General features: G+C 38.3%; 1 protein-coding gene across 1 annotated transcript in view; it reads left to right on the forward strand.

Moving 5' to 3' along the window:
• LOC110162709 (pleckstrin homology domain-containing family G member 1) overlaps window positions 1–26,265 on the forward strand; it is a 106,254-nt gene that overhangs the window by 46,474 nt on the left and 33,515 nt on the right. Inside the window, exons 3-4 of the mRNA XM_055149513.1 lie at window positions 9,733–9,833; window positions 16,362–16,431. Of these exons, the coding sequence (XP_055005488.1) occupies window positions 9,733–9,833; window positions 16,362–16,431 (171 nt within the window). The remainder of the gene's footprint in view (window positions 1–9,732; window positions 9,834–16,361; window positions 16,432–26,265) is intronic.

Genomic DNA, 26,265 nt, shown 5'->3' on the forward strand with positions numbered 1-26,265 from the left:
TCTGGAGATTAAAACACTCACTGCAAGAAAAAATGTGGAATATAATAGAATTGCAGTACAAACAAAATGCAAACCAAGTGCAGTAGAAACAACCAAAATAGTGCAACCACTAACTACCACTAAACAGCATTAACAGTGTATCAAAGGGCCAATGAGAGAAGTTCTATTATTATGGTATGATGGTTGAGACTGAATTTCCTCGGGTAGTGCTTTGAAGTTTGGTTTATAGTTGCAGACAGTTAATCTGAGACGATCTGCGAGGTGCCTATCAGTCTGTTTCTGTGCTTGGATTTGAAGATTTTCATTTGTGAAAGGGCCACCTCACACGGGTAAGTTGAACTGAAGAAAGCACTCACTTTCAATGTAGAATTAGTAAGAAGAGAAAATGCCACAAATGTTAACATACATGCAATGATCAGTCCTTGAAGTGCATCTTGACTGCGCAAATTCTGCAAATTCAAGTTCGTCACTTTGCAGTCACAAATGATTGAATTAAGCTGGAGATCTACCGGGGACACGGCAAAGATCGAACTGTCAATCACAGTCTACGGGTTGGTGACCATTGCTCTAGAAGTTGTATTTCAAGTGATTTGTGCTTGTTTGGGTAATCTTCTTTTATATGCAAGCCGTAAAATTGACGCTTTTGAGCTTTTAAACATGTTAAGAGTGTTGTTTCCTCCTCAAAACAGACCTGGAGTCAAGTTTTGTTTCATTCACATGTTTGAGTAAATCTTTATTATTAGTTTATCTACTTCTGCAAAGCTTAAAATGCTCTGTTCCTCCTTGTGATGCCATGAAGCTGTAGATTTCAAGTTAACAGCTCCTTTTACCTTCAAATCCCGGGCCGAAATTATCCAAATGATTCTACTGAAGGCGTATGGAGTTTCAAAACACAGAGGAGCACTCCCTGTGTTGCCACGTGTTGACTGTTTGTGAAAAGAATTCGGCCTAAATATGCAGGATTTGTGTGTTAAACATGTGGGAATGAAACAAAACACAACTCCAGGTCTGTTTGTGATGAGGAAACAACATTATAACAGAGTAAAATGGGCTCTTTTAATCTTTGGTGTTTTTGGCCTGTCGCTCTGATGGATCGTTCACCCGCTCTCCCCCCTCCCTCCTCCTCTCACGGGGACGGAGGTGAAGAAAAGCTGTGGAGGAGGAGGAGGAGAGGAGGAAGAGAGGAAGAGGGATTTCACTGTCAAGATAACTGCGCTCGAAGTGGGTTAGAAAAACACTGAGCAGAGCCGAGCGGCCGCACCTAATAAAACTGACAAGTGCTCCAGACCACCCGTAGATTCAAATGGAGATGGAGACCAAAATGTGTCCCACAACTGTCCTAAAACGCAAATGCTTTAAAGGTTCACTCACCTATTTCACTATTCCTTGCTTGTCTCCATGGAGATGTTATTGCTTTACCTGAAATTTTCCACAGAATGGTATAAAACTTGTCCATGGCTGTAGTTCTTTAGTCATTTGTGTGTGTGTTTTTGGCCTTATTTCAACTAAAATTTGTTTAAGGCATGTTAAAATGCTGTTATCTCCTCATAAACATACCTGGAGTTAGGGCTGAATGATCTTTTGTTTTGGATCGAAAATTGCAATCTCAGAAGATTTTGGGAGTGTCAAAGCCGTGTTTTTGTTTTGTTTTTCTTCATTACTCCTAAAGCCCAATTTTAAGACCGAAGTATAGTTCTCTGTCGACTCAACGTACACTGCCACCGTCACCTTGTCGCCGTCGGTTTTTATTTATGGGTCTGCGTCGAGGGCTATTCGCTGCGAAGTAATTCACAACCACAATGCGAGGAGGAGGCGAGGATTTAAACCTGGCATTTGTGCAAAGTTTAACATGAACCATCTCCAACGCGATAGAAGCACAGAACAGACTCACCATCATCAGCACATCCTCTGTCACAGAAAGAGCACTCATATTTCCACTGAGTCGTGTCCTTTTGTCTGACAGAAGCTGAACCGCATCAGGACACAAGGAGCGAGCTGGTTTTTTTCAGCGCTTATAGTTTATGCAAATTAGTCATGTGGTTTTAAGTTTTGTTTCTGTGAAATGTAAACAAATGTGCGCACAGCTGCTTTAAACACATTATTACTCAGTGTATATTGAAAGAAAGGAAAGAGGAGTACAGGAAATGTATGTAGAGCGGTGGTAGAGAGGACCAATCACAGCCTTTATTGTCTGGGCAAATCGGGCTTTTACGATCCAGCGTCAAATTCGTCGGTGCAGGACTCTGGTATGATGTACATTTCTGTGATAAGCTTTAGGGGCAGGAGTGCTACTTGGATATACAAAAATTGTGCAGAATTGTACTTTTGGTGCTCTTCAGTGTAGATAAAAAGTAGTAAATAAAAAGTAGGAAAAAACTGAGGCAGTCAAAAAATATAGAATAATTAAAAGCCTTTAATACCACATGGCAGATAAAGTTAAAATCACGCCCTTCGGCCTTCATCAGGGCAAACTTGAGATGGATATCACAGTGAAGTCCGTCTCGAGTTAATTATTTTGTACTTTTTTAGTGCCTCAGTTTTTTCCTACTTTTTAAATTTCTCTGATGTTTGCAAATGTTCATGTGCACTGAAACTTGATTTAAAAAAACATTGTGGATAAAATCGAAATAGCAATATCTGCCAGAAAAATCACAATTCAGTTTTTTTTTTTTATCTTTCAGCCCTGCCTCGAGTTATGTTTTGCTTGATTCAACGTCTGTCTAATCTTTTGTTATTTTGTTATCTTTGTTGTCTCGTCTTTTGTTGTCTGGCTACATCTTCAATGCTCAAAATTCTCCGTTCCACCTGGTGATGTCATGAAGCAGTACTTTTCAAGTTAGTCACTCAGTCGGCTACCTATCTTTTGTTCAGTAGAGATTGGCCACGGAGATAGAAAAGGTGAATCCCATACCGTGGTGCAGTCTAGCCAAAGCAGTTACATCATCAGACGAGCAAGTACATAGTAAGTCCACTTTAACTTTTCAAGATAAGGTTTTAGTTTCTGAAAATAGTCCCATATCTGATCGGGTTAGAGCTGATCCATGACTGGAGACGATCACTTCTCCACAGATCTACAGAGGCTCCTCCTGTCTGCACAAACCAACTTCTGTCTTATTTATGTGGCAGGACATCAGCTCAGTCAGCTCTGAGGTTTTATCTCTGTAAACGCTTCAAACCTCAAAGTCATCCTTAGGGTTGTCAAAAGAAAATCAGATATTAATACCAGGAATGCAACGATAGTTTTCCCAAGATTCGATACGTGTCTTGTCATAATATCGATTTGATTTTGATAGGTTTTAAGACACACACAAAAGATCTTATGTAATTTTTTCTGTGTATAATATAATAACACAATGATATTAATAAAACATTACATACATTATATACAATACATTACAGTACAGTGTTTTAGTTCATTTGGTTCGATGATTTACAGCTCAGAATTTTTATTTAGTGAAAATAAGAAGGTTGAAATTTTTGTATTTTGACAACACTTCCTCTTTGAGATTTAAAGTTGTTGTGTAACTTTTGTGTAACTTTTCTGGTGGAAGGTCTGTCAAATGTTTTTACTTTCAAACCTTTCTATCTTCATGGAGGCCAAACATACCAAGTTACAGGTCAGATCTGTCAGAATGCCTGTTTTTCTAGGTATTTTTGAGCTATAAAACCACCTGTAATTGAATAAATGTAAGGTAGAACTGTTTAATGTCACACTGTGGAACATTCCAGGCATATCCATTGAAACAACACTGCAAAAAACAGAATCTATCCAAGTTAAGATGACTTGAATTAAGAAAGTTTTATCATGATTTGAGTAAATTTCACTTGACATGTAAAATTATCTGCCAGTGGAACAAGACGTTTTTGAACTTAAAATATGAAAATGCATCTTGTTACACTTAAAATAAGAAGAACAACAACTTTTTACACTTAAATTAGAAACAAAATTAAAGTGAATATTGCTTAAATTAAGAAAAACAAGCTTGTTCCATTGGTAGATACTTTTACTTGTCAAGTTGAATGAAGTAAAACATTCTTAATTTAAGTTTTTTTCCAGTGAAGCAGGTGACAGACCCCCAACCAAAATTTTCCACACCTGCATTTAAACCGTGTCCCTGTACAAAGGTCAGACTGGCTGGTCCCACTGCATGATGTCATCAAGATGAAATTCAGGAAGTGTCTCTGATAATTTCTGCCCTGAAAATGCCTCGCGTATGAATCACCTCCTGCAGTGTTCTTCAACCTGTTTGAGTCACGGCACAATTTCTGGGTTAAAAACATGAAATAACGCACGCACAAAGTCTGGTATTTTCAAAGGGTAGACACAACAATTTTGAAACAGAATTATGTCTGTAGAAGTTGTGCAAGAAACAAAAACATGCAAATCATTTCATATTGTCGACATAAAGCTTTTGTTACTTTAGACTCACCCACAGAGGGAAGAGTAACCACAGCTTTTGCTTGAGTAGGAGTACTGTTACTTCAAAGTATTACTCAAGTAGGAGTAAAAGTATGCAGCTAGAAAAGTACAATTTCTTTAAAAAGTTACTCAAGTAAATGTAAATGTATAAATGTTACCAGTGGTGGAAGAAGTGCTTGATTTTTGTACGTAAGTACAAGTAAAAGTAAGTAAAAGTGCAGATACTGGAGCAAAACAATACTCAAAAGTATCACATGAAAAAAGTAAAAGTATTAAAGAACTTGTTTAAAAATGTACTTAAAGAGTAAAAAGTGCAAATATTTTGTGTTGATTTTGAGATCTAATAAAGCATCTAATGTAGTGAGTTTGATTGAAAAAAAAAAAAAAAAGTTTTTTTTTTTTTTTAACAGAAACAACCGAATCAGTACTTTTTTGTAGCTACTGTTTTTTGTTTTGTTTTGTTTATTTTTGTTTGCTCAATCTACAAATGTGTTAAGAAATAAGCCGTCTTTAAATATAAACTGACTTTTCAGCAGGTCTCAAACAAAAATAAAAATGTGAGTTTGATTTTTATTTTTTTTTTTAAAGTTTTTTGTTCAACAGAAACAATTGAATCAATATTTTTGTAGCTGTTTTTTTTTTTTTTCCTTTTAGTTTGCTCAAACTACAAATGCGTTAGAAATAAACCCTCAGCCTTTTCAGAAGGTCTCAAACAATAATAAAAATACTTTTTTTTTTTCCTCTTCTTCCTCTTTTCAGATCTGTTAAAAATGTACTGGAATAGAAAGTACAGATATCTGCTCTCAGATGTAGTGAAGTAAAAATAAAAGGTATCTACTTTAAAATTGGCTCAAAGGTGCAGTGTGTAACTTTTTCAGTGAACCAGGACTGAACCAGGACTGAACCAGGACTTAACCAGGACTTAATCAGACCAAGTTACAGGTCAGATCTGTGGAGAGACGACCCCGCTCACAGTCAGAATACCCGTTTTACTTTACTACTTTTACTTCATTACATTCCACTACTAAATGTTTCTGAGTAGGGATGTAACAATAACCAAAATATCGTGATATCGTATCGTCAAACTTCTCACAATAATATCGTGGACCATCACAATATATCGAGATAAAAGTAAATGAATAGTTTTGGTGCGACAATAGCTAAAAATAACAGAAAAGAACTACATAGGCCATGATCCTTTGCTCTGTTTCAAGGCAGACTATATTTCTAAACACTTTTAAATCTTAGTTCTTTGGATTATAAAGTAGCATATTTACAGTTTTTTTAGCCTCAAATATCGCAATAAATATTGTACCGTGAGATGTATATCGTAAAAATATCAAACCAAGAGATTTGGATACATCTTTATTCCTGAGTATACGACCCACCTCTGTACATAATGTTTTGTGCTCTTCACTGTTAGTCCAGCTCTAATCTACGACTTCAAACATGAAAAAACATACTTCATAAGAACATGAAAACACAAGCATTTAATGAAATCTTGCCATAAATCTACATTCTATTTAAACACTATTCAACATTGTGCGCTTAGTATGTTTGCCTTGTGTATTGTCTAGACTTCCTTCCACTCTTCTGTTGGAAAAAAAGCTCCTCCGCTAATGGTTAACGTGAGAACGCATCAAGCCGCTGCATGTTGTGTCTTCTGGAGTTAGCGTGCGTTCTGCTAAATGCTGCCCTTTGTTCGGACTGGCAGGCTCGAGCTGCTGAGTGACTGGGTCGAGGGCGGGTCAAATGCGCGACCCCGCGGCTAATAGGGCATCGATTTACAACTAGCGTGGCAGAAATCTCGACACGACCCCCGTCTTGACCCCGAGATTTAGCGGCGTCTTACCTGTCAATATGACTTAGCTGCACTTCCTTAATCCTCAATGCTAAATATTTGCTCAAAGCTCATACCGGATAGTATTCATCCTCCACAGCAACTATTCACATTATATGAGGTCAAATGTAATATGACAACAGAGTAATTATATTTGCTTTGTCAGTGTTTACTTAATGAGATACAATACATAAAGGTGTAAGGTGTCGAAGTTTATTTAAAGGACCCATATTACACAAAACTGACTCTCGTGAACTTTAAGTCATGTTATAAAGTTGTTACCTGGAGTAACCTGGACCTGGAGTTGTGTTTTTTTTTTTGGTTAACTTTAATTTATTCATATTTTTGCATATGACAACACACAAAACGTTTTTCTAACTTGACACGTTAACTTTTGTTTCATTTGGTACTCCTAACAGGTTTAAGCAAGTCTGAATTAGTCTTGTCACGATACTAAGATTTCAAACTCTTGTTCAGTATTAAGGAATAAATTCGATACTCAATACCGATTCCAATACCACAATGATAATAAAAAAACTTTACTCTTTATTTTGATAATAGAATGTGATTTTCAGCATTCATGGTAGATAGAGACATGAGCATCCAACTAAAATTGTGACTGCGTGCTGGGTTCAAAGATAAAAACAATACAAAAAAAGGAAAGAGATCCGCACTGCAGTTCTTTGAAGCTCCCAAATTTTTATTCCAGTGACACTACAATGTGACGTTTCGGGCCAAGCCCTTTTTCAGACTGTCAGGCTGGTGCCACCTAGTGCCTCCGCTCAATTTCATTTCTCTCCAGCGACTAGGTCAGGAATCAGAATATACTAGACGGTTTGCAAGAACCCCGGACGTTGTAGACTGCACACTGGCCAATCAGCGAAGAACTGTGAAGCCATGACCTCAAACTCGTTGCACCTGTCTGGGTCCCTTTTGTGGAACAGCACAACAGTAAACAAAGCGTCGAGATGGATGTAGACGAAGACAGACATTCTGTGTTGGCAACAATTCCCGAGATTGAGGATTTAAAGCCGGAACAAAGAGAATGTTTGGTGAATTTTATCAAGGGGAAAGACGTTATTGCCCTTCTTCCTATAGGTTTTGGTGCATTATATACATCCCGACCAAACAGCAGCGATTGGTTAACTAAAAAAAGTACCCGCGTACTGTCGAGCTAATGAATCCTAATGCTGCGAGGTCAGACGGTTTCTACGAAGTGAAACTGGCTGATGAATCTTCAGACATATGTTGGCCTGAAACATCACCTTGTGGTGTCACTGAAATTAAAATTTGGGAGCATCAAAGAACTGTAGTGCAGATCTCTTTCCTTTTTTGTGCTATTTTCAGCCTTCATCCCTCCGTGGTCCAGGTAGGTTCCATAGTGGTCCATGGGCGTATACTAGTCTATGTGCTCTTATACTTGTTCTGATCCAGTTCAAGATCATTCTAAAACTATTCTGGAAAGGTTCATTTCTGTCCTGTGAATGGGACTTTTTTAGTATCAACACCTGCTCAAATGAGTATCTAGTTTCGTTACAAGTTCTAGCATTGATTGGCGTCCGTAGTCTGAACAACGCAAGCTACAACATTTCAACTTTCTGTACTTTCTCTGGCTCAGCTCCATGTGGCTGTAATAATGGGGTAATTGGGGCATTACAGAACATAAGACGCTGCGGTAGACTGGTATTAGCAAACACGCTCGGGGCAAGAACCGGCTAAAAACCACCTTTATTTTCCTTCTTTTCTTGTCTCTAAACGAAGCACTTTTTGTTTGCTTTCGTCGGACCACAGTGGGAGTTTTGTGTAGTCTTCTAATGTCTGGCCCAATGCTATATACAACGTTTTACAGCCAATGCTACAGTCACACGCACAGTTTAACGGATGTATGTTAACCGTAACGCACTGTTTACAGAAGCCCCGTGAGGCTCGCTGTAAAAACTAATCAGGTGATAACAATATGCCCACGGTTCTTCTGGGTAATCGCCTGAATGAAAGTGTAAATGAAAGGGTGGTATTTTCTGATCTGTGTTTTAATGTTTCCTCTCACAAACATACTGTATCCGGAGTTGTGTTTTGCTTCATTCACACACGTTTAACACACAAATCCTACATATTTTATTATTATTTCTGAGGCTGAGTAAACAGAAAACACTCTATTCCACCTTTTGATGTCATGTGGTAATACAGAGAGTGCTCCACTGTGTTTTTAAACTCCATGCACCTTCACTAGAATCATTTGGAACACTTCAGCCGTGAAATTGCCGGTCTCTACTGAACAAAAGCTAAAAAGGTAGTTGTTAACTTGAAAACTACCGCTTCAAGACATCACAAGGTGGAACAGAGCATTTTGAGCTTTGGAGATGTAAATAGACTAATAATAAAGAGTGACTCAAACATGTGTGAATGAAACAAAACACAACTCCAGGTCTGTTTTTGGTGAGGTAACAAAATTTGTGTATCATTCGTTTTTCAAAATAAAACCAAAAGTAAGAAAATGAAAAAACAACTATTTTCTTCATTATTTGTCTCCAAAACTGAAATAAAAAAATGGATAACGATTTGTTTTTGCAGTTTTCGGTTTTGTGTTTAAATAAATAATGGAAAAAATTTATAACAGCTGTTCCCTGTTTCTGTGACTTTTGCGCCGCATACGGACTGAACCAGGTCTGAAACCAGGTCTGAACCAGGTCTGAACCAGGTCTAAACCAGGTCTAAACCAGGTCTAAACCAGGACTAAACCAGGACTAAACCAGGTCTGAACCACAACTACACCAGGACTACACCAGGACTACACCAGGTCTACACCAGGTCTAAACCAGGTCTAAACCAGGTCTAAACCAGGACTAAACCAGGTCTGAACCACAACTACACCAGGACTACACCAGGACTACACCAGGACTACACCAGGACTACACCAGGACTACATCAGGACTACACCAGGTCTAAACCAGGTCTGAACCACAACTACACCAGGACTACACCAGGACTACACCAGGTCTCAACCAGGTCTCAACCAGGACTAAACCAGGATTAAACCAGGACTAAACCAGGACTAAACCAGGTCTGAACCAGGTCTAAACCAGGACTAAACCAGGTCTGAACCAGGTCTAAACCAGGACTGAACCAGGTCTAAACCAGGACTACACCAGGACTTGAATGAGAGGGAGAAACGAATTGTTATCCGTTTTTTCATTTTGGTTTTGGAGACAAATAATGAAGAAGATAGTTGTGTTTTTCGTTTTCTTATTTTTGGTTTTATTTTGAAAAATGAATGAATGAATGATACACGGATTTAACAACTTTCAAACATGACTTAAAACTCACAAGAAGCAATTTGTGCGTAATAGAAGGACCCTTAATGGAATTACAATGTCTAATTACACCAGGATACAGCGACTAGCAAATTAGTTATGTCCACTTACAGACTATGATTGCTATTTAATTGTCGTATATTGTTTTGTTGTGTGTGCAGGATTACCTAGAGAGCCTCAGCGAGCAGTCTGTGTCCGCTCTGAGCCCCGAGGACAAAGGATCACTGTTTGGGAACATCCAGGACATCTACCACTTCAACAGGTCAGTGCTTCATTCTTTCTCATGTGGCTAAAATTAAAAACTGGGACACTTTGGGGACAGTTTGTGGTGGTTTGTAATAATAAAATTGTGAAACTAACGCGCAATTAAGGTAAATCGTTCTGCACTTTTCCCATTTATGATTAATGTGAGTGAGTATAGTCATATTTTCTTTGTGTTTTGGTAAATTTTAAACAGTTTTTCTGTATTTTACCTAAACAAGTGACAATTTATGCCTCTCTTTACTGTTGGTAGGGATCAAATTGGTCAAAAATAGGGACATTTTTTGTATAAAACTGAGACAAATCACTGGTTTTGGAGGTAAGGAATCTGCTGGGACAAGGGACACAGGGCTCGAAAAAACCTAAAACTAACTTTTTCCCGTTAAGTTGGTCCACAAAAGACAAAGCAACCAATGACGAAGCAACGAACCAGTTTAAATGTTCCTCAAACTCACCCACAGCCTTTATTTACTACAAGTCTGTACAAGAGCTGAGTAGTCGCTGAAGTGTTCAAATAAAGTTTTATGGACGCTTTAGGCAGCCGGTCAGCCAAAACTAAATACTGGTCTGTGCCGGGGAATTTTCCTCATAGTTCTCCAATCTCTGCCTACTTTTCAATTGATTTCCCATGATTATTGTAGCAAAGAAAAATCTTGACAAGAGTAAATTTAAATCAGGTACAAACTTTTTAAAGGGCCCATGTTACACTATTTTCTGATTTGTTAAAATGTTGTTTCCTCTTCAAAAACAGACCTTGAGTTGTGTTTTGTTTCATTCACACAAACCCTGCACATTCACGAGTTCTTCTCTCAAACAGAAAACACTTGGTCCCACCTTATGATGTCATGTGGCAAAACCGGAAGCGCTCCACTGTGTTTTTAGACTCCATACACCTTCATTAGAATCATTTTGGATACTTTTAGCCCTGGATTTGCCGATCTCTACTAGGGATGTAACCATAACCGAAATATCGTGATATCGTATCGTCAGAGTTCTCACAATAATATCGTGGACCATCACAATGTATCGAATTACAAGTATCTTTGCTTAAATTAATAGTTATGGTGCAGCAATAGCTAAAAATAAGACGGAGAACTACATTGACCATGATCCTTTGCTCCATTTCAGTGCAGACTACAAGAAGAAATAACAGTTCTAAGCACTTTGGATTAAGTCTTGTCAAGGCATTTTCAGAGGAAAAAGTAGCACATTAAAATATCGCAATAAATATCGTACCATGAGATGTATATCGTGAAAATATCATACTGACAGATTTGGATATTTTTACATCTCTAATCGTGAGCCTCCCCACCATATCATGAGTTTTCCCACGATATCGCAATAAATATCGTACGGTGAGGTTCATACCGTGACAATAGCGTATCGTGAGACTTGGACATCGTTACACCCCTAATCTCTACTGAACAAAAGATAAAACATTAGCCAGACTGGCGCCACCTAGTGCCTCTGCTCAATTTCATTTTTCTCCAGTGACTAGGTCAAAATACAATAGACTGTTCGCAAAAACCCCGGAAGTGCAAGGTCAGGCACCAGCCAATCAGCGAAGAGACATATATTCTGTGTTGTCAATGATTCCCAAGATCGAGGATTTAAAGCCTGAACAAAGAGAATGTTTGGTGAATGTCTGGTGAATTTTATCAAGGGGAAAGACGTTATTGTCCTTCTTCCTACAGGATTTGGTGCATTACATACGTCACAACCAAATAGCAGCGATTGGTTAAATGAAAAAAGTACCCACCTACCGTCGAGCGAACAAATTCTAACACTGCAAAGTCAGACAGTTTCTACGAAGTGAAACAAAGTGAAACCGGCTGATGAATCAGGCTAATAAAACGGAGCTGTTCACTTGAAAACTACCGGTTCACACAGTGGAACAGAGCGTTTTGAGCTTTGAAGATGTAAACAGACTAATTATAAAGATTAACTCAAACATGAATGAAACAAAACACAACTCCAGGTCTGTTTTTGAGGAGGTGACAACATGACAACATGATTTAAATTTAAACAGTTTTTGACCTTTAGAATTTGAATTCCAGACTCTGACATAAGTTTTGCGTTCACCTAAAACACCCTTTGCCTCCAGAAATAACTCCGTGTTTTTTTCTTAACCAATAAAGCGTGTCCGTCTGGGGTCGTGAAACCAGCTTCCTCTGCGCACCTGTGGACTTCTGGGAAACATCTCAGGCTTTATAATGATCAGGTGGAGCTGTAATCGTCTCCTCCTCCTCCACAGCGGTGTCTGTACTGGCCCGGCTCGCTCATGTGGCCACTCAAGCACAGCCATGGTGGTCCTAAGCTTTAAGTGCACATGTTCCTGACCACACCTATTGGTTTTGTGGAGTGACAGGATTGTTGTTCTAAAATATATGGAGAAAACCAAAATCCTAAATCTTAAAGGGCCCATATTACATTATTTTCTGGTCTGTTATAATATTTCCTCATCAAAAACATACTTGGAGTTGTGTTTTGTTTCATTCACACATGCGAAACACACACACAAACCCTCCATATTTAGGCTGAATTCTTCTCTCAAACTGAAAACACTGTAATACAGGAAGACCTCCACCATGCTTTTAAACTCCAAATACCTTTAATAGAATCGTTTTTATTTGTAATTTCCACCCTGGAATGTCCCATTTCTACTGAACAAACAGCAAAAATGTAGTTGAAACTTGAAAATTATCGGCACAAGGTGGAACAGAGCTTTTAGAGCTTTGGAGATGTGCACAGACTAAAGCCCTATTCGCACTGGATTAGTTTTACCTGTGGACCTTTGGTGATTTGTAATAATTGCGGAGGATGCCTGAGATCTTAATCCCGAGTGAATGTGCCATGTGCGTCATTTGTCAAGTCAAAATTTTGCCGCAAATGACCTACTATATTTCACCAAACACAGACGTCCAGTGATAACACTAGTCTCGTGCGAATCTGCATCTCAGTGTTTGTTTTGCGTCTTTTCTATCTCTTTCTTTTCTTTCCACATTCTTTTCTCTTTCCATCTTTGTGTCAGTGTCAGTAAAATAGAGTAATTTATGGACTTTGCTTATCAGTAAGTAACACAGAAGTGGGGCGGTAATTTGCAAATTTCCAACGCCCCCAGGTTGTACTTATCCCATGCAAATACGGCTTAACAATAGAAGTTTACTCAAACATGTGTGAATGAAACAAAACATAACTCCAGGTCCATGTTTTTGAGGAGGGAATAACATTCAAGCATGGCTTAATGCTCACAAGAGTAAATTTTGTGCAGTATAGGACCTGTCTGCAACTAATTATAAAGCTTTTTATTGTCAGATAATCAGGAACTGTGGGCGTTAGCATGCTAGTTGTGAGACTTACTGTCAAGGCAAAACTCCTCTCAGGTCTCAGAGTTGTGAGAAGCGCTTATAAACTCATCACGGTGAATAATTAAGATGCTTTGAATGGATAAGGTAAGTGAGGAATAACTTTGGGCCTCTGCAAACTGTTTGAAATGAATTTACAATTTAGGACTGCAAAAAGTAGGTCATTTATTTCATTTGTTTTAAGTCACTGTTCTAGAATTTACTTTCTGAAAAGGTGAAAAACAGAAGTAGTTCATTTTAAATCAGGGGTGTCCAAACTTTTTTCATCAAGGGCCACATGTCAGAACATAGATTAAGCAGAGAGCTGATCGAGGGCCATCGACTGGTGGTCAGTACAGTGAATAATTGAAATATTTGCATTTTTAACACTTTAGAATGAGCCACAAGGCCTCTGTTCAAGCCTACAATCTCAAGGGTACACACTAAGTATTAAATATTGGCTTTATCAAGGTAGATTTTCACATAACTTATAGTAAAAAGTATTGAAGGTAGCAAACTAGTCAGTCACCACCATGAGTTTATAAGCTATTTTCTCAGATTTTTTCTCTTCTTTCAGATTCCAGAGCGGAGTTTTACCTTCATGTTACAACAAACAACAGCTACCATGCTACCAGCCTTACTTCTTAGTTCACGGACAATAAAAATGCTTCATAATTCATAATAGCGGTCTCATGTTGACCTTAAGACCTGCTTTTACAATACATCTATGCCGAAACAAAACAAATTTTTATTTTGTACACGAGCGAAATCGGGTACAATCCCTTTTAACCATCAACCTGGCACAAACCCCATCACTGACTGCACCTACTTATTTGTGAGGATCAGCCTAAACCAGTAAAAAGGAAGTGGTTTCAAAGCAGTTTTAGTGACCTCATGCCGGAGCTATGCAGCAATCAACGTAAGCCTAAGTGTTCCACAGCGAAGGACAAAGAGTGACGCGGCGGTTCAATAGAAGGAAGTGGGTGCAGAACGGCCGGACTTAATATGGATGACTCAGAGATGATAGAAGCTCGGATATGTCAGATATTAAGGATTAGTCAGATGAAAAGGGCCCGTCACGCCTCATGAATCCTAAGTCATCATGTGATTGTTTCGGCTGTATAGTTATAATCTGGATCGTGGATCATTATGTTGTATTTTGGACGTTTTAAATCGCAATATTGATCTTGAATGACTTAATAAAATAAACAAGTCTTGTGATTTATGTGTTAGAAAACTGCCCACGTCGCTGTAAATGTCTTCACAACAAAGCGCTGTGAAGTTGTGAGACACTCTGATGGATAGAAGTAGATCAAGTTAGTAAGCAAGTCCGTGTACCATTCGTTCTTTTGAATTTCAATTAAGAACCAATAACAATGAAATGGGAAAAGGGTTTATTTCAATATTCTATTTTAGTGTCAAACAAAAAACTGATTTTGGCCTCTATTTTCAATATGTAATTTAAAGTTTATTCCAAATACCGTATTTTCCAGACTATTAGGCGCATTCTTAAGCCTCCAACCCCAAAAAATCAATCAAAAAACGACTGCACGCTCCGCAATCCAGAGCGCCCTATACACGAATCCACTCGGGTGTCCCAGCACGACTTCAGTAAACTACAAAGCCGTACCACCTGCAGCGCACACAAACACACACGGAGGAGACAGCAACCGCGCAGAGAAAAACACCCACAGCCACACTCATCACTCCACGCCGACGAGGAACGGAACGGAGGAACGAACTGAAAAAGCGAGTGCAATGTGCCACTTCTAGACAGAACTGAACAACTGAGTCACTGCGAACACGCCGACAATCCAGCGGTCCCAGACAGCACCCTCCCTACATGCCACAACTGAACAAAGCCCAGCGTCACCGTAAACGCACCAAAGTCCCACTGACCCATCTAACTGTGTTTCATTTAAAGTCTGGTGCGGTTTATTTGTGACAAAAGTTCAAAAATAGACCATTTAATGACAAGTGCGCCTTATAATTCAGAGCGCCCTATAGTGCGGAAAATATGGTAACACCAATCAAAAAACAGTCTTGGTGCCTAATTTTGATATTTTATTCCCTCTGGTTTATTTGCCTACTTGTTTCTCGTCATGGAGTTCAACAATTACTTTCTAAGATGCGAAAATGAACACATCGCAATAAAAGAAGACGGCATGTTTATCCACAAAATTGCAACGATTTTTCAGCTGAGTCTTTCTAGCAGCAGAACTTCTGCGGTAAATAAACCAGAGAGAATAAAATATCAAAATTAAAATAGGCACTCAGACTGTTTTTTGATTGTTATTTAAAGTTTATTTCAAATAACACCAATCAAACAACAGTCTTGGTGCCTAATTTTGATATTTTATTCTCTCTGGTTTATTTGCCTACTTGTTTCTCGTCATGGAGTTCAGCAATTACTTTCTAAGATGTGAAAATAAACCCGTCGCTATAAAAGAAGACAACAAAATTGCAACGATTTTCAGGTACGTCCTTCCAGCCGCACAACTTCCAGGGCAAATAAACCAGAGAGAATAAAATATCAAAAAGATTGTTTTTATTGGTGTTATTTTGAAATAAGCTTTAAATTAAATATTGGAAATCGAGGTCGAAATCTGTTTTTTGTTGTTTTTTTTGAGACACTAAAACACAATAATGAAATGACAAACTGTTTTCCCCATTTTTTTATTTTTCATTATTCAAAAGAACGAATGGTACACAGACCCAAGCTGCGTTTTTTCTTTTGTTTTTGAGTTTTTTTTGACTACTTAATCCTACATGTATCACTGAAAATAGGAGAACACAGTAAGTGCAGTGGGCGTGTACCGGAGACACTGAAATTGTGGGTTGATCTGAGCATTGACATCTTGAATTCTGGAGAATAAAGATCATTCAAACATGCACAAATCATTCTAAATAAATACAACTTCAGAGGGTCAGTGAGAAGAAAATAACTATAACATGGCTGGAAGTCCTTTTTGCACAATAGGCTCAATAAATAAATAGATACAGAATAAATAAAGTTATAAATAAACACAATAAATACTTTAAACTAAATGCGATTTCAAGATGCTTGGATTTTGTACAGAGAGTTTGGTCATCAACCTAGTTCAAACCCGATTGCAGGAAATGCAACAAATACTGTAGTAGGATTTTTGTGTTAATATTGTCTAACGTCTTAACTTTTATTTCAGAAATCTTCTCGAGGAGCTGGAGAGGTGTGACGCGGACCCTGTGGCGATCGCAGAGTGTTTCGTGTCTAAGGTAAAACATGGTTTGACCCCTGACCTCTGTGGTTTTCTCCCGTGTTAAATGTGAGTGAGCCGGGCCTGTCTGAGCCTGTCCACGCTCACAGCTGCTTTACGGACACACACATACGCACACGGACACATGCACACGTACACACACACACACACACACACACACACACACACTGACATGCAGTTATGCAAGGAGCTAATCATACGGTACGCACAGGGCTGGCTAAAAGTGTTAAAAGTGTTAAAATTGCTGTATGTAGCCTGAGCTCTTACGGATAAAATAATAATGAAAGTACCAAATCCGTGTATCATTCGTTCATTCGTTTTTCAATATAAAACCAAAAATAAGAAAACGAAAAAACTACTATTTTCTTCATTATTTGTCTCCAAAACCAAAACGAACAAACAGATAACGGCCATTTCCCAGACTTTTGCGTCGCATACGGACTGAACCAGGACTAAACCAGGTCCATGACCAGACCGGGAGTGAGACCAGGACTTAGAAACTGGACCAGACAAGGACTGAATCTAGGACCGGGACTGAGACCGGGATCAGACCAGAACTGAGACCTGGACTGAGACGGGGACAGGACCGGGACCAGACCCGGGACCGAAGCTAGGACCAGACCGGGACCAGACCGGGACCGAAGCTGGGACCAGACCGGGACCAGACCGGGACTGAAGCTGGGACCAGACCGGGACCAGACCAGGACTGTTAAACCTTTTCTTATTAAAATAAAATACTTAAAAATAAAAGTTTTGCTTAAACATTGAATCCAGAACAAGCATAATATAAAATAATAACTAAATTTTAAATAAATAATATCTCTAAAACTTTTCTGTAGCCGGCGGGCCAGCTCGAATACACATTTGATACGATCTCGCGGGCCAAATATAATTATATCACGGGCCAAATTTGGTCCCCGGGCCAGAGTTTGACATGTCTCCTCTGTATAATAGCAGGAAGTTTTTGGACACAGAGCCCACATCACCCTCATGTTTACCTCTCTGCTCTGCTTCCTAATGCTTTCCTTATCTCTCCATCACCCCCCTCCCCTCTCATCCGGACCGTATAGGCTACTTCCAGACATCTGCACAAGTTTGTCGTTTTGGGACTCATTATGTAAATTAGCATCGGGAGCCGCTATGAAACTGAGTCACCGGCGCAGAGTTCAATGTTGTTGTGTTGTGTGTATGGTCAGGCGGTTCGGTGCGAGGGCGGAGAGGCTTGGGTTGTGGGGAGGAAATGGTGAAATACACAAGAGACGTTATCATAGGACATCATCTATTTTTACAGGGAGACGGCAGCGGGGGAGGATGGGGCTGTAACATGTGGTAAGAGGTAGGGGAAGTATTGTTTATGACGAAGTTGCTGAGCTTGGGTTTTGGGTGAAGAAACATGCAGGTGTAGCGTTCAAATGGTGATTACAGGTTTGGGGCGTCATTCAGCTGTGTTGTACTGCAGAAACAAAGTATAAGAATGTGATCAAATACAAATCAAAAGTCCGATATTATGCAAAATTGACATTTGTGACCTTTTAGCCATGTTATAATATTATTAATTCATCAAAAACATAACTGGAGTTGTGTTTTGTTTAATCTACACTTTAATTATTTAGCTTTTATTATTAGTCTACATGTACTGTCTACATTTCCAACGCTCAAAATGCTCTGTTCAACCTTGTGATGTCATGAAGTGGTCATTTTCAATTTAACAGCTACATTTTACCTTTTGTTCAGTAGAGATTGGCTATTCCAGGTCTGAAATTATCCAAATTATTCCAGTGAAAGTGTATATCAGACATGTCAAAGTTGGGCCCAGGGGCCAAATTTGGCCCACGATATAATTATATTTGGCCCACGAAATCATATCAAATATGTATGAGAGCTGGCCCACCGGCTACAGATAAATGTTATTATTTTATATTATGCTTGTTTTGGATTCAGTGTTTAAGCCAAACTATTATTAAACATTTATTTTAATAAGAAAAGGTTTAACATTACATATCTTGAAAGAAGAGAAAACATACAGATGTTGTTAAAATTTTGCTATAAATATTTTGTTTGGCCGACGACTTAGTCCCAGTTTTTAATTTTGGCCCTCTGTGAATCTGAGTTTGACACCCGTGGTGTATAGAGTTTAAAAACACAGAAGAGCACTTCCTGTGTTACCACATGACATCACAAGGTGAGATAGTGTTTTCAGTTTGCTAGCTTACCTACTAAATATGCAGGGTTTGAAAATAAGAGTCAGGTTTGTGGAGATTCAAGCCTACTCACTAAAAGGACACGGTTTTCTACATTTTTCAAACACAGTTTTTAAAAAAACATGGTTGTATTTTAGTAACTTTTCCTGTAAATGTGTAGCTTTAAAAATAACAACAAAAAAACATCCAACTTTTTACAGTGTTTTATTTATAATAGAACTAATACTAACTCTATTTGTTCTCATTCAGTTACATTTAATATTTGTCACCACATTTAACTGACCAAAGGGCTATAAATAAAACACCATCATGAGAAAATGCTAAGATACTTGATCCTTTTACCTCAAAGCTCCACTATAAAAATCATTGTATACTACTGTTACTTATCCTTATATTGTAGCCTGTTTTACTGTTAACGCCTGAAGACACCTCTGCTTCCCATTTACTGGAATTTAACTTTATTTTACAGCTTCCTCTCGACATTGAACCCCTGCTCGTATTGTTTTGTCGGGTTAGCCTGTGGTAAAAACGCCCGGTAACCCGACACCTAGCCGTTAGCCGTTAGCTCCTTTGTGTTATTTTAGGTTAGCCACAGTGGCTAATTCTCTGCCAAACCACTGAATCCTTCTTTCACTACCCACACACAAAGACCCACACTATTATACACACACTCTCTCATGTTTTAGCTGCTTTTCTTTTGTCCACAGCGCCACAAATCACAAAAAGCAAGAAGATACCGGCCCAGTTGTAAATCTTTTTTCGATAATTACCTAACTGTTTCATTCTGTTGAGCAAGGCTGGATGCGTTTATGGGTTGCTACTTGCTGACTAAGGGCCACTGGTTTTAATTTGTTTCTTGCAAGGTTCACCTCCTACCTGTGAGTCACTGTGACCCGTCTATTCTTGAAAAATCTTAATCTAGCTTTCAAAACATTTGCCGTTTTCCCGTATGTTATGTTGAAGTGGTGTTTTACCAAAGAAACGATTGCTCATGATGTGTTTCAATCTTTAAGAGGAAAATGTACTGTTGGTCTAAAGCTATTCTTGTTTATTTCTAGTTAAAGGTCCTATATTGTGCCAGCAGATTTTTTCAGAACTTTTAGCATAGTTTCTCATCAAAAATGTGCATGGAGTTATGTTTTGATTCACACGTTCCTTAGCAATCCTGTAGTTTGTATTTAGTCTGACTTTCTTTTCAGAGGTCAAAAAGCTTGAATCAACCTTATGATGGCATTAAGTATCATCAGAAATTGCTAATAAAATAAAAAATAAAAAAAGAAACTGGCTATACAATACATATATTGATACTTAGGTTACGATATCAATCTCAACAGCGCACTTTCAGTTGTATATAATCTGATACAATATATTTCAAATCCATTCGATGCGCACCAGTAAAAAATCAAGTCTAAATCATGGCTGTGATACTAAAAGTCTTTACTAAACCTCCACTTGTGCAAAGTTAATACGAAATACAACCATTATGATCATCAAAACAGTGAATATGTCAAACGTGTGTTACATAAACAAGTTTTCTTGGTCTAAAAACGCAACTAAATTTTAACGCTATCACAAAATGATTGGTTAAAACCATCTCAAGCAATGCTCTTGCTGATATATATTCATACAGCAGCCCACGATATCAATACTGTATCTTCAGATTAAACTATGTGATATATATCAATATTTTTGCACATCCCTATTGGGTAGTAAACCACAAAGTGCTTCTTTGTTTTTGAAGAATACATATTATGCATTCTTGTGGCTTCAATTCCCCTTTAAACATGCTTTTCAAAATAATATTTGTATCTGTCTATCTACAAACTACAGCTCTATTTCCAGTGAAGTATTTTGGTGTTGGAGCTTGCTCTGCTGTCAGCACTGAGAATGAACAAAGGATAAATAAACATCTTTATCCGTGTGAATGCTACACTAATAGAGCTATATGTTTGTTGTGAACACAGTTTGACCATGGAATGAGTCTGGAGATGGTTTACGGTAACCACGGAAGTCTGTATTTGTACCTACGACTCTACAATGCAGGCAAAACGCAAATGAATATTTGAGTGCTCAGAGAAGATGAAATTGGATGAATGGATTAATTAAACAAGGGTGAATGAAGCAAAGTACAACTCCAGGGATGTTTTTGACGAGGGAACAGCAATATAATGGTTCCATACACGATCAATGCACTCATTCTGGCCATTTCAAATTTCCAGCACCAAAACCCATGTAAAGTCCACGTTTCTTCCAAATTCAATTACGTCATTTCATAAAAGCCATGTTCTGAATATACGGTAGGTGCAGTCCATTGGGTCATGTTGTTCCACCATAGGGAAGTGCAGTCTGTCATTACGGGCTCTACTTGCACTCAGGCGGAGGCGCAGTACTTTATTATATAATCATGTGGAGAATATATACTTCCTGAGGTACAGTATCGTACACTTTGGTTACTTCAAGGTTTCCTGCTTTGGATGGATTTGTTTTTCCAAGTGGGACCAACTTTCCGGATATTCAGCGTACTAGAATTGCAACAATTATGGAAGATGTTGTCAAAGTAGAGCCGATTGTATTTACTACTTATAGTGGTGATGTTTCATTTATTACTAGTACTACTACTACAACAACAACAAATACTGCTGCAAGTACTACTATGACAATAACTAATACAGTGACAACTACAACTACTACCACCACCACTACAACGACTACTTTGGCAACTTCTACTGTAACTACTATTACTACTACTACAATTACGATAAGAACTATTACACCTGCTACTACATTTATTACTACAACTACTATTACCACCATCACTACTAGTACTACAACTACTACTACTACTATTTCTGCATCTACTACCACCACTACTACAACTACTTCAACAACTTCTACTGCAACTATTACTAAGTTTACTACAACTACTACCACCACCACTTCAAGTACTTCAACTACTACTACTATGACAACCTCTACTGCAACTACTACTGCTGCTACTACTACAACTATTACTACTACTACTACTACTACTACTACTACTGTAACAACTACCACTATGACAACAACTACTAGTGCTACTGCAACTAAAACTACAACTACCACCACCACTGCAAGTACTACAACTACTACTACAACAACTTCTACTGCAACTATGACAAGAACTGCTACAGCTACTATTAAGTTTACTACTTCTACAACTACTACCACTACTACTATTTCTACCACCACTTGCAGTACTACAACTACCACCACTATAACTTCTATTAGTACAAAAACAACTATAACAATCATAATATAGTACGACTATTAGTGCTTCTACTACTTCAAGCCTATTTTTACTACTACTACTTACTACTATTACTACTACTATTACTACAATCAGAATTATAGACTTCGTATAAGTTGTAGAAAGTGGGTTTAACAGTATTATGTGTAAATATTTAGAGAATATTATAATATTAAAATTAAAATACAAAATACTTACATTGAGTATTTGCATATGGATGTTGAACTGGCCTGTACGTGTCATCAGAAGTGGACAGAGGTCGGGTGGAACATCTGCTTGTGTTTAGGTTCAGAGAGACACAAGTCAACTCTGCTCTTCAATTTACTCCATTTCCCAGAAGCACCTGGAGGCACTGCTGACTCTGCATGTTCCCCTCATATTTGAATGACTAAAGGTTAAACCATTTGTAAACATGCGACAAAAAGCGCACACCACAGACACGAGGAGAACCTAAGATTTTAAATCTCTGATCGCAAAGACTGCAGCGGGATATGACTGAGGACCACAGGATACAAATTTGTGAATGCACCTACAGTTTCTACAGTAAAACCACTCACTCTGAGACTCTTAACTATTAAAAAAATCAGAGCACTGTACTTATAGTTTAGATAAAAGTCAAGACTGTGCGATACTATTGTGTGCAGTACTTCAGATGCGTGATTTTTAAGGCACAGAAAGTTGAGGATAAAGTACACAGGACGTAGAGTCTTGATTGCTAATCTGCATCTTCACCTCGATCCGTGCCGTGTGGATGTAAACAGACACGCGTGAGGAACTACTCTTGCCTTTTTACTCTTCAGATGCTTCAAACTGGATTAACAGCTCTGTTTTTTGGACTGGATGTCAATGTTTGCGTACGACAAATTGTATGGATGATGTGGATAAGATGCTGCTCTTTAAATGTACAACTTTACAAAAGATCCTGAGTTTGTATATTGTATCTTGTGTTCGTCGTTCCGTCTGCCCCTGAGGCTCTGTTTTATCCGCTGTTACCGTGGTTTGGTAGCCAGGCTGGCGCCACTTAGTGCCTCCGCTCAAGTTCATTTCTCTCCAGCAACTAGGTCAGGAATCAAAATACAGTAGACAGCAAAAAACCTGGAAGTGCGAGTTCGGGCACCAGCCAGTCAGCGAAGAGCCATACATTTTGTGCTGGCAATGATTCCTGAGATCGAGGATTTAAAGCCGGAATAAAGAGAATGTTTGGTGAAAGATGTTATTGTCCTTCTTCCCACGGGATTTGGGAAAAGCTTTTAATATACCTGTTAGCCCTGTTAGTGGCACATTACATACGTCATGACCAAACGGCAGCGATTGGTTAAATGAAAAAAAGTACCCGCCTACCGTCGAGCGAACGAATTCTAAAGCTGCGAGGTCAGACGGTTTCTATGAAGTGAAACCAACAGATGAATCAGCCTAGTGGTTTGGTGGTTATATGACAGAGCAGCTCAGAGTCACACTGACACTTCAAAATCGCACACAAAGACACAAAGTCGGATCACAACTTCTGGGAAGAAGCAAATCGAAGGCTAAATTGGGCAAATTCCCCTGTAGTGTGTGGCGACCTTTTAGAAAACAACTATTTATCTCCCTCCACATACCATTAGCCGAACAGAGCACACGCGGTTTTATGATGGTGATGCGTGAGGCCGTTTCCTGTTTGTTTAATGATGAGTTTGCAGATAGTTGTCGTGTTCCTGGGACCCCCTGCTGTTTGGGAGCTCATTTAGACTCCCATGTTATGTAAGTTATGTTGGGGTATGACTTTTTTAAACAAACACACAGTAAATAATGTTTAGAAGGTGTTTTGCTGAGCAGGAAATGAGAAGTAAAATCTGCATAGCCTGTGGGGAGTAAGGCTGAGTGATTAAAATAGTTTGGTAATTTAGTACCAACAAGACACGTCAGTTTTGTGTTTGTTGAAGGATTAATACAGGAATTAGTACAGTGAAAGGTTTGTGTACCGTCATTGTGTAAATGTCAGTACCAGCAAACATTTTCACATGAGTATCTTTTGAAGGGGTTTGCAGTTCAAATACAGCTTTCTCCAGGTCATATTATTATTGTGTCCTTAGGCAAGACTCATCACGCATCACCTCTGTGGTTGTGTTGTTCGAGTGAGTCAGTGATTGCTGGAGAGGCAGATGACACAGAATGGCAGACATGTTCATTTTTGTTTGGTGTAGCTTTCTCCCACAAGTGAAGAGTGAATAAAGACTGACCTACATTGTTTACCACCAGAATTCCCACATCAATGTTTCCCAAACTTTTTTCTGGGGACCCATATTTTAAAAGTCACAAACCTTCACGACCCAAGATAATAGACATTATTTGTAAATCACAAAATAAAGGTGGATATGACCATTATTGAACATTAATGAGGATATTTTATTGTTGACTGAGTGATTGTGTCTCTCTGAACAATCAGTATTACTCAATAAAAAACAGGAATTGAAGCAGCAATAAATGGATCCTTAAGTCACCTATTTGGACATTAAATGTAGCCCGTTTCTTTTTCTTTTTAACATTCAATTGGACCAGCAATATTGGAACAATATAGCCAATTCGCTGACTCACTAGCTGTCATGTGTCAGAACTGTGTAGTGCAGACCTACATGCAGATTGTGACAAGGCGATCCAAAAAAAAAATCTCTTTTGCGACCCAGTCTTTGGGAAACAATGCAATTCCTCAATACAGTGAGCTTATGATTTGATACGATTCAGTACGATATATTTCAAATTGATTCAATGCGGTTCAATAAAAAAATAAAGGTTAAATCATGGCTGTGACACTAAAAGTCTTTGTTAAACCACTTCTTGTGCAAAGTTCATATGAAACACAAACATTTTTATCATCAAAACAGTGAAGATGTCGAATGTGTTGCAAAAATGAGTTTCCTTCCTCTGAGCAAGCAACAAAACTGTAACGCTGTGACAAAATAATTTATTAAAATATACCAAAAAATACTCATGGCGATATATTGATACAGCAGCCCACGATATTGATCCTGTATCATCACATTAAACGATACGATGTATCGATATTTCAATATTTTCGCACACCCCTAACTAGCACAGATTCATGATTTGGCTGCAAGTGCTGAGGCATTTTAGGTTCAAACCAACTGGACTTAAGCATGATTCTGATTTTACTTTCTGATCTAATAATCACCTTGAGAAACAAAACACCAAATTAGAACAACTTGACCATCATGTCCAATGTTTTTGTAATTAAGAATAAAAAATTAAGTCAAAATCTCAAGGCCGTCCCTTAACAGAGCTGCGTGAATGGAAAAAGTCTTTTAGACATTTTACATATTTTACACACACTTACACACATTTACTCCAAAAAGCTTTGTCCTGATGGCGTAATTTAACCTTCTTTTGCCAGAAATGACTGAATGAATTAACCAAACAAGATCAGATTATGCTGAAAACTCAGTTCTCCAACAGAAAACAGTAAATAGTGTTGTTGGAATAAGCTAATGACAAGCGACAAAAAGCAAAAGCATGCGTGAATACTGAAGACAAAGGTTCCTGTGTACTTTCTGCGACCGTGGCCCCCTTACTGAAGCCTCATAAGCCTCCCTTTGATAGTGCAGTGTCTGTGTGCTGTTTTGATGTCACAGAAACATGTGAGGGCCAAATTAGAAGGCTTACATGTTAGACTATAGACTCGGGAGGACCAGAATAATCATCACCTACAAACAGTTTCAATTAGAAGGAAGGATCACACTATTTCACCTTCAGCTTATACAGTATCAGAGGGGAGAGGAGTTACAAATTGCACTCAAGTAGCACTGTTACTTCAAAATATTCTTTCTTAAGTAAAGGCCAAAGGTAAACGTCCATAAATTTACTCAAATAAAAGTGAAACTGTATTTGAGAAGAGTATTTGAGAAGAGTACTAAGCAAAAGTGGGGGATTGTATGTCGTTACTTGGATTCAAGTCAGACTTAAGTCACTATTTTTAGGACTTGAGACTCGACTTGATAAAATAGACTAAGACTTGGGACTTGACTTGACAGTAAAACAGAGGGAACTACACAGAACCTGATCTTTCAATTTCAGTGCAGACTACTTGACAAAATAAGTTTTATTAAGTGCTTTTAAATCTTAATTCTTTCTATTCTGACTGTAATAATTCTCACTCTTGTCAAAAATTTGCATTTCTACAACTGGAAGTATTCATATAAAAAATATACCATGACTTTTTAAGTACAATTTAATTGAAAATTCATATAAATTCTAAAATCTAAGCTATATTTAGTACTTTTTTGGTTTAAAGACTTGAAATGACTTGAAGCTCAAAGCAGATGACTTTGGCTTGATATTTGGACTTATGGGC

The sequence above is a fragment of the Boleophthalmus pectinirostris genome, unplaced genomic scaffold (genome assembly GCF_026225935.1).
Source record: "Boleophthalmus pectinirostris isolate CB_2022bp ecotype Guang Dong unplaced genomic scaffold, ASM2622593v1 HiC_scaffold_13, whole genome shotgun sequence".
Classification (NCBI taxonomy): Eukaryota; Metazoa; Chordata; class Actinopteri; order Gobiiformes; family Gobiidae; genus Boleophthalmus; species Boleophthalmus pectinirostris.